The 12,153-nt window shown below is 34.3% G+C and overlaps 1 protein-coding gene across 1 annotated transcript in view; it reads right to left on the reverse strand.

Moving 5' to 3' along the window:
* Window positions 1-12,153, reverse strand: part of BIRC6 (baculoviral IAP repeat containing 6) — a gene marked incomplete at both ends in the record, with an annotated part of 232,550 nt that overhangs the window by 70,505 nt on the left and 149,892 nt on the right. Inside the window, 5 exon segments of the mRNA XM_079721218.1 lie at window positions 1,559-1,859; window positions 6,818-7,014; window positions 8,415-8,588; window positions 9,597-9,764; window positions 10,886-11,017. Coding sequence (XP_079577344.1) covers window positions 1,559-1,859; window positions 6,818-7,014; window positions 8,415-8,588; window positions 9,597-9,764; window positions 10,886-11,017 — 972 coding nt within the window.

Genomic DNA, 12,153 nt, shown 5'->3' on the forward strand with positions numbered 1-12,153 from the left:
ACAAACAAACACTCACTCCTACATGAATGGGAGATGAGATAACTACTGTAAAAAGGTATGTCAGAATTATGCTTTTTAATAAACATTCATTGTATATTCACTAGAAATAGTTTGAAATGACCTAAAGACAATTCTTTTTCCTTTTCAGTTTAGTGTTACACCTACTGTCTTGTAATAGAGTCCTAAAATACTATGGTTCTTATCCCTCTAGGTACTTAAAAAATCAGATGAAGCAATTAGAAATTCCCGATCTACTAAAATAAGTTTATACAATTTATATATGAAACCAAACAAGCAGGACTTATTTAGTATATAGACACTGTAATTTAATAACAATTATTACAAAAACATTTAAAATTATGTCAACATTTTTGGAGAATTCCATCAATATGAAAATACAAAAGAAAAAAGTACATACAATGAATATTCAATAGCTTCAGAGTTATAGGATTCATGAATAAATTCATATAATTTTATTGGATTATATATACTTTGTTGTACAGGGTTTAAAAGTGTATACTTTCTAAATGGCATGTGAAAGATATCACCTCTAATCAAAACCACATGAGTTTAAAGTGAGATAAAAAATACTAATTATCAAATGTAATGGTCATTGAAGAATCAGAGGTAAACCAAATGAAAATGTACTTGCTAGGCTACCCTATGATTTTTCTTTGTTTCCTTCTATTAACACAACTGCCAGCCCAATGGAAATAGCTTTCTATTATTATTCTCTATTATTATTATATTATGAAATAGATTATCATATAGTATATTGTTGTAATATTTTCTTCATTCTGTTCTCTTCAATCTAAATATTGCTACCAGATTCACTGAAGAATTCTTTAAAAAGATTCTCATCACATTACTTCACTTAATATATTTTAATAAATTTTAATTACTATTCAGAATAAAATCTGAAGTTCTTAAGAAGCCTTTCCATGATCTGTTATCAATAACAACTTTTTAAATAAATTCTCAGTCCTGCTTTATGCAAATTTCATCAGCCAACTTATCCCCTCTCCTATAATATGAGCATATAAACACTGCTCAAATCATTCCTTCTTTCTGAAATAACCATTCTCAACCTACACTGACAATTTCCTTCAAGGCCCCACTAAAAACTACAATGCTGTTTTATTCACAATGCTGGGTGGTAAGGAAATAATCTCACACTTGTAAGCCTCCATAATACTGTACTTCTCTCAAGGCTTTTATAACTTGTTATGTCTATATGTGTACATACATTCCTCACTGCTATTACTGGAACACATTAGCTACTTGATGGCAGGATCTAAATACCTGCTTCATCTTTAAATGCTTCCAACGATGCCCAGCAGTTTTGTAAGCACTCAATATATAACTTCTGAATGAATAAAGAAGTGAAAATGAAGCTTCTTTAGGATTTATTATATCTATTATTGGAACTAAGTTGCCAATAAGAAATTATCTAGTAGCTAAACTATGAAATAAATAAATGAAGAATAATAGGCAATGATCTGAGTAATTTTACACAACCTACCTACATTAAATTTCATTAATAACACTAAACACTTACTTCCTTCTCCATCATCTGTCACTCCCAAAACCAAGCGAAGAAGGCACTGGGCATGTTTTCTTTCTTTTAGTAGCACTTCAGCATAGCCCGGAAGACGAAGAAATAATCCAAAAGCAGCCAAAGAATGGGCAGGTATGGGAGACATGGTCTGTACTGCTGACTTGATAGGTGGAGGTTCAGCAGCAATGGTTTCTGGCGCTTCATAAACTAGTTCCCCTGATTGTTCAATCGTCACCCATTCAAACTGATCACTATCCTTTGGTTTCTCCTGAGTGGTAGATGTTACAACTGGAGCACTCACCTAAAGAAAAAACAATTTTGTTTGGCTATTTGTACGTTTCAACATCAGATTCAAATTAAAGACTTGGATTCAAATGATCTCCTTAAAATATAAGAATATAAAAATCAATAAAGGATGTATAACTGATCACTTTGGTGTATACCTGAAACTAACACATTGTTAATCAACTATACTCCAATATAAAATAAAAAATTTTTTAAAAATCAGTAAAAGGACATGCTTTTTAAAATGAGTTACATGATACCATGAGTATGGTGGTATCTGCCAAGTACCTCTACTCTAAAAATTACTATTTTCTCCTTTGTAATTAGTTAAGTATCTGTAGACAGGTTCTCCGAGACTATATAAATATCCTGTTTCACACTAAACTTTGATCATTAGCATTTTTATGCTTGCGTGAAATAATAATTATTACAGTGGTTGCCAAATGGTGATTTTCTAATTCTACCATTCCTGCTACATTAGTTGGCACTGAACTGTACACAAAAACGTTTCCTTCTTCTCCATCTATTTATTCATTCATTTATTAATTTATATCCATATGGATTCTAATTTTACTCTATAAGTTATAATCTGTTACTATCATTTTATCTGATGCCCAAGGAGAATCAGATTTGGTCAGTGGAACCCTCTTAAAGCAGGCTTCTGTATCTAGGCTCATCTTGTACATTCTCTGCCCCAATCCTAGAATTTTTCCAAGGGGCACTGATTTTAGTGGAAACAGTATTTTAAAAAGAAGATATGGTACATAGGTATATACACACTGCTGGGGGTAGTCTGATTCCGTGCCCTATAAGGAAACAAATCTAGGAAAAATATATAGAAACATGTATATCTGTGACTACATATATAGACAAAATTTCTAGCCTGTACTCTTCCATATGCCATGGTCATGAAAAACAAAGGTAACAGAATTGTTACAGATTAAAGGAGACTAAAGAGACAACTGAATGTAATATATGATCCTGAACTGAATCTCTGATGATTACCTCCCTCAAATCATGCAAAAGAAATTGAATTTTTTTCCTTTTGTCCTTGAGAACATTAGTGGGACAACTGGCAAAATGTGAATAAGATCTGTTCACTGACTTATTTTACTGTTAACCACAGGTAACATTTTCTTATTTCTTTGCATGTGGTAATTTTTCTATTATACACCGTACATTGTTGATGAGATGTTGTAGTAACTCTTAGTTCTATAATCACACTCTGGGATGTGTTCAGTTTTATTTTAGAAAATAGTTAAATTACTGATAGGTCAACTTGAGGCCTTCTGTAAATTTATTAGGAGAGTCTATTTTGGTTTTGCTCTTATTTCTCAAGTGAATCCCTGATTACCGGGATGCCATCTATACTCTTAATGTGTGACTCATTTGCAATTCCAATAGAAAAGCCAAGATTTTTACCTCTAACTTGGAAGGAATAGAACTGCAAATTGTCTCCTCCATGCTGGATAGACGCTGAAATCTCTGGACAGCTCTTTTACCCTTCTAGTTTTCCCTGAAGAATCCTATGTATCCATAATTCAGGAGCCAGCTATGGTTGTGCAGAAATTCATGTGCAGAATTCCTGGAGCTCCCCCATCTGTGGCTCCCTCCTTTCTGAATTCCTCCCCTTTTAATTTCCAGCCAGGATGGAAGAACCAAACTCCTCTGTAGCTTTTGCATGAGTTCTACCATCCTACCCCACAGAGACTGAGGAGTATTCTCAGGAGAAAAGTCACGTAGACACTAATCTCACCCAATGTGGTTTCATTCTTTTTGTGTTTAAATCCTCTTCAATATGTGCCTACTTTTAGTTGCTCTCCAGAGCCTTTAAACAATTTTTTTAAAATAGTCTGTCCAGAGTTTATATATACAGGAGAGTTAATCCTATACCTGTTATTCTGTTTTACCAATTTACCTTTTATGGAAAGAGTAGTAATGGTTGAGGGAAATGTATAAAATTTTCTTCACTGGGTATAAAATTCTAGGATGGCAGATTTTTTTTCTTTTTACATTTCAAAGATGTAATTCCCTGGCTCCCAAGGTTTCTGATGAAAGGTTAGTTGTCAGTGTTACTGTTACTGTTTTGAAAAGAAATGAGTTGACTGCTTTTCTGGCTGGTTTTAAGCTCTTCTCTTGTTTTTGTTTTAAGCAGTTTATCATAATGTTCTTAAACATGAATATCCTGCTTGGGGTTTACAGAGCTTCTTAAATTTTGGATTGAGGTTTTATATCAGTTCTGGAAATTTTCTTCCTTTCTGTACTGTTTCTGTCCCTGTTTCAATCCACTCTTTTTCTGCAACCATAAATTCATGTCAGAATTTTTCACTTCTAGCTACATGTCCATATAGCTCTTATGTTCCTTTCATTCCTTATACATTCTATGCTTCAGTTTGGATGATTTCTTTTGACGCATCTTCTCTATCACTAATTTTGTAATCTTTAGTGTTTAATCTGTAGAAAAATCCATCTAACAGTTTTCTTAATATGAAGTACTAGAAATTCCCAACCCATTCTATAAGACGGTATTACCCTGACACCAAAACGAGACAAAAACATCCTAAGAAAGTGCAGACCAAAATCTGTATTCATTTCCTATATGGTATGCTGTAACACATCACCACAAACTTACTTAGAACAACACAAATTTATTATACTAAAGATCTAGAGGTCAGAAATCCAAAAAGAGTCTTATGGAGCTAGAATCAAAGCTGTTGATCCTAAATATCAAGTGTTCCTTCTGGAGACTCTCAGGGAGTGTGGGTTCCTTGTGTTTTCCAGCTTCTAGAGGCTATTCACATTCCTTGGCTTTTGGCCGCTTCATTTGAACCTCTGCTTCCACAGTCACATCTCCTCCTTTGACTTTGCTACCATTGTCACACAACTTTCTCTATTCTTGGCTTCTGTTTAGATGGCTGAGGGGATCCATGAATAATATGACTGATCTCTTCAAATAGCACTCTGTGTGACTGAATGCACTAGCATCTTGATTTTTCTGAGGCACCAGCAAAGGTTGAACAGCCACATCCTTGGCTTTTTCTCCAGAGCATGCTTTTCTGACAGCAAATCTCTAATTTTAGCATCTTTTGCAATCTGGATAGACTGAGAATTTCTCAAATTGTCAAGTGATGGTTGCTTGTTGCTCAACAGTTCTTTCCTCTCACATTTTACTATTAGCACCAAGAAGAAAACAGGTAACTTCACACTCGGGTTGGAAATTCAACTAAATATCCAAGTTCATCACTTACAAGTACTGCCTTCCACATTCAGGACATAAATATGCTAGGATTTCTACCAATAAAAGACAGGGATACCCTTTCCTGCAGTTTCCAATAACATGTTCCTCATTTCTTTCTAAGCTGCACCATTAGTACTTTTAACATCCATATTTCTACCAACAGTCTGCTTAAGCCAATTTAGCAATTCTCTATGATACACAGGTTCTCTCTACTGTGATCCTCACTTTCATCTGGGCCCTCACTGGCAAAGGCTTTCCATCCATAGTTCTACTAGTCATCTGTTCAAAGCAATCTAGACCTCTTTTTATCATGCTCCTCAAAATTCTTCCACACTCTGACAACTACCCAATTCTAAAGTCACTTCCACTCTTTTAGGTATTTATTACAGCAGCACCCAATTGCCACTCAATATAATAAAGCATACTGAATACTGAATTAGGGAAGTCATTTTCATTGAACAACAATAATCTTGAGAATGTTGAAGTTTTTTCCATTTCAAACTTTTGGCTGTATCATTACATTTTCTAGGAAGAAATAAAATTTTACCCATATTTTTCTGTGACAGTCATCTTATATCATGGTTATATTATCTTAAAATAAAAATATCATAAGCTCTTTGAATAGCAGGTTAAGTAATAACCATTTACTGAATAGGTATTACTGTGGATTCAACTGTATCCTCCCAAAGATATGCTCAAGTCTTAACCCCCAATACTTGTGAATGTGACCTTATTTGGAAATAGGGTCTTTGCAGATGTAATCAATTAAGAGATGAGGTCATAATGGCTTAGGGTGGACCCTAAATCCAATGACAGTGTTGTTATAAGGAGAGGGAGATACAGAGACACACAGATACACAAAAGGAAGATGGCCATGTGAAAAGGCAGGCAGAAACTGGAGTGATGCAGCTATAGACCAATGAATGCCATTAACTGCCAGCAATAACCAGAAGCTAAGAAGAGGCAAGGAGGATAATCCCCTAGAGCCTTCACAGTGAGCATGGCTCTGGTGACACCTTGATTTCAGACTTATAGCCTCCTGAGCTGTAAGAAAATTAAATTTCTGTTGTTTTAAGCCACCCAGTTTGTGGTACTTTGTCACAGCGGCCCTAGGAAACTAATGCAGGCGCGCGCGCGCGCACACACACACACACACACGTAGATAAAATTAGAGAGAATAATTCCCCTACCTCAATCAACAGAAATCAAGAGCTTGGTATTTACAACTCTCCATGCATCACATCCCCCTCAATAACAGAACATTGAAAGTACACACCTCAGTGACAGTAACATTAATGAACAGGGGAAGAAGTTAAATTAATGTTTTAAAAACTACTTAAATGGAAATAGCACTTAAAAAGGAATAAAAGTTAAGCCAAAAGACATAGTGTACTTGGGCAGAAGTATACACTACTATTTCACTCTCCCATTTCCAGTAATATCCGTAATTAATATCACACCTTAGGAAGCACAGAAACAAAAATGTTACAGTGTGATGACCATGAAATCAAAGTAAATGCTACAGTGTGATGCCCCTGGCAAATCTGCTTGGTCTTCAACATTTCTTTACCAAATTAATTCTTACAAAGCTCCATATAGGCTGAGCTTTGAAAGGTTTATATGCTACTCAAAGACTTTAAGGGAAAGGGTACTTCCAAACGTTAAGTTAAACACAAACCGGAAAACAGAAGTTCTTTCCCATGGAATGATTCAATTAATTAGGAATCTTATCTTACCTGTTGAATTACTTCTGGATACAGCATGGGTAGTCTTTCTGCAATAAGAGCCAGTCCGCCCATTCCTGCAAAAACTTGTAATGGTGACTGAATGGGACAGGTTTCAAGTAAAGATTCATCCAGTATCCCATCCATACATTCATCACTTGGAGTGAGAGCCTCATCATCGGGACAACTACCAAGTAAATCTCCATGATCTAGAAGAATAATCGCAAATAACAGCTAAGAGAGGATCTATTTTTATAATACTTTTTCATTTACAAAGCAAATATTGTTGTCATCTCTCTACTCAACAAAAGAGCATAATTATCTTAAGTTATTCAGATACAGCTATTTTAGGCTAGATGCTACAAACATGTTTAGATAACTTCTGATGTTGCTTCCTACAGTCTTACTACTCGAAGTATAAGGTCCATGGACTAGTAAGCATCAGTATCAGCCTGAGAGCTTCTGAAATGTAGACTCTCAGGTCCCATCCTAGACTGTGTAGGAATCTGCATTTTTATAATGTTCTAGGTGATTTACAAGCATACTGAAGTTTGAGAAGTATTGTCCTTTAGGGCAAATAAGTAAAACATCAGAGACTCCAGAAAATATTAATGTATGTGCATGTTATGCTCTAAAGTATCCAATTAGGAAAAACTGAATAATGACAAAGACTTTTCTTACTGAAGACTGAAAATTATACCATATTGGTTAACTTCGAATCACTCACAGAGGAAAACCAAAAGTTTATGTTCACACATAACCAGACCCTACGAACATTAAAACAGACAAATGATCCTGCTGAAAATCTGGGCAAAGAAAATGTACTAAAATTTATTAAAGAGTACAAAAGGCTAATAATTGAATCTTTCATCATGAGAAAGACTGACAATAAATAAGATGACACCATATCCACACTATGAAAATCATTGCTTAAATATCATTTATAGTAGTGAAAAATCGGAAACAATCAGATTCCTTCAACAATTGTGAAACAGATAAATTGTTATATCCATATTAAAAACAGGCAATAAAATGCACATTTATAAATATTTAATTGAATATATAAAAATAAAAAGGTAAGAAAATGTATGATCCCACTTTTGTTTAAGGTAAAAAACGTTTATGAGCACAAAATATCACTCAATATAAATTATCAGTAAATTGGAAATTCTAAATTGGGGTTCTCACTTTGATTATAAAGTTATGAACAATTCACATGGCTCATGCAGAAATAATATTTTTAAAAATTAGGGAATTCCTTGGTGGTCCAGGGGTTAGGACTCCATGCTTTCACTGCTGAGGGCCCGGGTTCATTCCCTGGTCAGGGAACTAAGATCCCGCCAGCCACACAGCGTGGCCAAAGGAAAAAAAAAATTAAAGCAGAAATTAAAGCATATGGGCCCATAAAATAAGTGATGCTACACAGGGAATTAACATTAATTTCCAATGGAAATAATGGCAATTGTCTATATTTACAAATAACTCAGTCATAAAGAAAGAAAAGTATCTCAAGTTGATGTAACAAAAATGTACATTAAGTCATCAGCTACAGAAATCCTTGCCTGCTCAGATTACAGACTGCAATTTTAAAGAAATATCATACACATACCTTTTTCAGGGTGCAGTCTTTTAAAAGAATCTGTTTTTGACAGACTTGGGTCTGTGATAACTCTAGAACCCAATTTAACTGTCAGATCTATTGAACGGTAACCTTGAGGAAGTTTTCGGTCATATAGTAGAGTTAAAAGTTGGGCAAGCGTCATTTCAGCTGGCAATGGCTGGCCTAAAAATGATATAACTAAGTTAAACCTGGAATCCAAGAGGGAGACATTTACTTGATTCAATTTACTCAATTACTTAATGCTTTTACTAAGTTAAATTACAGGTAAGAGTTTCAAAGCAATTTAAAAACTGCCCACAGAAAGTTTACAAAACTCAAATCTACTTCTGACATATGTGAACAAAAATATCTATACAAAGTGTTAATCAGTTGCTAACCAAATCCCACCAAGATCTTCTGAGAGCCACGGTGAACAGAAAAAAAAGAAACATTCCCACAAATCTGGGATTGGCAAATCTTTTCCATAAAAGGCCAGATAAAAAATATTTTAAGCTATGGAGGCCATATGGTCTCTGCTGCAATCTACTAACTCTACTGTAGCATGAAAACAGCTATGGACAATACATAAATGAATGGGCATAGCTGTATTCCTATAAAAATGTTTTTACAAAAAGAAGTATCCAGTCCACCTGCGATAGTTTACTGACCTCTGCTTTAAATCAACAATGTAAAGCTTAGAAGTAAAATCCAGTCAAAGTTAGTTGGCAATTTGATTATAATGATACAGCACAAAAATGCAGATAAAATGGTTATCATCTTGACCAACGGAAAGTATACTGGTCAAAGAATATGTTTAGGTAGAGAGGAAGCTTAACTATCAGGGCTACATCTAAGAATTCCACAGCTAGAACTAATTCTTTAAAATTAGCCTCACACTGCATCCTACATAACTTGTTATGAACACACGAAAACATTAATTTTACTGATCATTTTATGGCCCATTCATAACAAAATTTAGGAAGCAAGTAAAGTGTAAAAATGCAACATTATAGTGTTAAAAAGGGTACAAAATAGGTTACTCCCTTTTTGTTCTCACTTCTTTTGGAGGGAACTATATGGACAAAGTCTCACTAAATTATTTATCTCATCAATAGCACGTGATTACACATCTGATTTTACACTTGTAAGATTACCAAAATTTCTTATATGTTTTATCACTGTGAACACTACCAGCTAAGAGTTTGTGGAACAGGTGAAACACAGGGACAGTAATTATTTTGTTGGCAGCCTCTGCTCCTGAGGAAGCACTTCCTGCTTTATCCGGCATTGTCCTCCCTCTCCTGGATGGTGGGCGAGGTGGTGTAGATGACACAGCACGTTTAGATTGGGATTTCAGCCCTGAAAGAAAAAAAATCACCAAGATTTTATATAGCCAACACACTCATGAAGTAAAAGTGTATTTCTACAATATATTACTAAAGCGCCACATTCCCAACGCCAAAAGACAGAAATATTTCTTCTCATTAAATATCTATTCTCTTGGTTCTACCTGTCATTTATTATACTCCATGAATAACTGGCTGCATGTGTAACTACTTTCCAAGAAAGTATAAATTAACTCCTATACTCTCTGAGATACATATAGATGACCATCCATTTACTAGAATGTAATTTTGTGCAAATATGTACAGAAAATCTTGTGTTCTTAATTTTTCTCTGAGATAGGATGGATTAAACCAATACATAGGTCTGCTATTTGAGGAGTAAGGTAATCTAGGCTGAGCTTTCTCTTCTGAACTAAGAATTTTGTTAAGGAAAATATCCTCCAAAATTATCACTTATCATGGCCATTTTTTCTACTTCCTGCATCTAGCAGTAAAAACTCATTTTTCAACCAATTTTCTTTTGATGATCTTTATTTTCTAATTTTATGTAATAAGCACAATATCATAAGTAAAACTAGTGAATACTTTTTCTTTTTTTTTTTTAAAAAGGAGGTTACAGGGACTTCCCTGGTGGTCCAGTGGTTGAGAATCCTCTTTCCAATGCAGGGGATGCAAGTTCAATGCCTGGTCGGGGAAGTAAGATCCCACATGCCACGGAGCAACTAAGCCCGCGTGCCACAACTAGAGAGAAGCCTGCGCATCGCAACTAAGACCCGATGCAGCACTCAATCAATCAATCAATAAACAGGAGGTTACAGAAAAATTCCTTAACACTTAGTGAACTTTTAAGAGTATAATTCCCAGTACGCTGTCAAGCTGAAACAAAATATCTATTTACACATGCTGAGTATCTGATTAAAATATACTAAGCTCAAAATAAGTTTAATAATTTCAGTGCCAAAAAGTAATGGATTTCTGGTACAATAATTGTGTATTTAATATTAAGACATCATTATGCCAGTTTTTGCATTAATACTTTTTATTACATGAAGTTCCTGTAAATATAAATTGTTACATTTTACAGAAACCCAAACAAAATCAAGATCATAAAAAAAAAAAAGCAAGCAAGCATACCTGAAGCAACAACAACACTGTAATTGTCCTGAAATCCATTTTCTGCCTTAACTTTCTCCTTCTCTTCATGGTTTTTCTTTTCTTTGTCATCTTTTTGTTCATTAATTAGTTTAGCAGTGATACTTGGTGTATCTATAAGAAATTTTTATGTAAAATACATTGCTTTTCAAAATTGTTAAGAAGGGAAGCAATAAATATCTTGGGGACGTTTACACAAGATTATATTATCACTAATACAAAGGCAATGTAAATGGTCTGGAAGGAATGTTGTTAAGGATCTTTCTGACATTCAATTCTCGTTGATTTTATCAATGAAAGGGACTCATCACTCTCCTAAGGCCAGGATACTTAAATTCCAATCTCTAGAAAATATTATGTATTACAATAGTACTACCTCTAGAGGCAGTTTTGAAAACCATTATCAAGAACATTTGCTTTACTGTAGGCATAGTTCAATCTGTTTGCCACGTAACATCAATTTCAGTCCTCACAACATGCAAACCAAGGAAGAATATTATTTTGAAAATAGGGAAACAGCCTTATTAGCAAGGTTACTCATACAACCTGTAAAGGGCAATATGGAATTCAAGCTCAGGACTCCTCTTAATGCATTACTTATGCATTAGACTTCTATTTTTTTCTAGAAATGGGAGTATAAAAGAACAAATTTAAGTAACAGGGGTTTCTGGTTTTGTTGTTTTTATTTGGTTAGGAATCTTAGATAAAGTGATATATTTTACAAGTACTTTAAGAATGAATACTAAAGACTTTCATAGATAGCTATTACTCTGAAATCATATTTTCTTTCATGCTTTTGAATATGGCATGCTATTATAAATCATGAAATAAATGATGACCATACAGTGATCTTATTTAACTGTTACGAAGCTCAAAAAGCTGGATGAACTGTTCTGATATTAAGAATGTTTTTCACTAAGTGGATATGACTGATACAGGCTCTCTTTTTACTTTTCTAACTTAACACAGTTATGATCCAGTGCTTTATTATAATGTTAAGGTGAAATGATCAAGTGATAAAACAGCATTTTTTGTATTATTTCCTATTTTGTAGCTTTCTTTGAATATATGAAAATATCCCTGTGATCTCAATTTCTAGAACCTCTTCCAAACTAAAGATTGCCTTTAGACCATTTCTATTTTTGTGAAATTAAAAAAAAAATTAAACACTGTAAATACAGCAGCTCCCCCTTATCCATGGTTTCATTTTCTGTGGTTTCAGTTACTTGCGGTCTGAGGATATTAAATGA

This window comes from Hyperoodon ampullatus (genome assembly GCF_949752795.1).
Source record: "Hyperoodon ampullatus genome assembly, chromosome: 15".
Taxonomy (NCBI): domain Eukaryota; kingdom Metazoa; phylum Chordata; class Mammalia; order Artiodactyla; family Ziphiidae; genus Hyperoodon; species Hyperoodon ampullatus.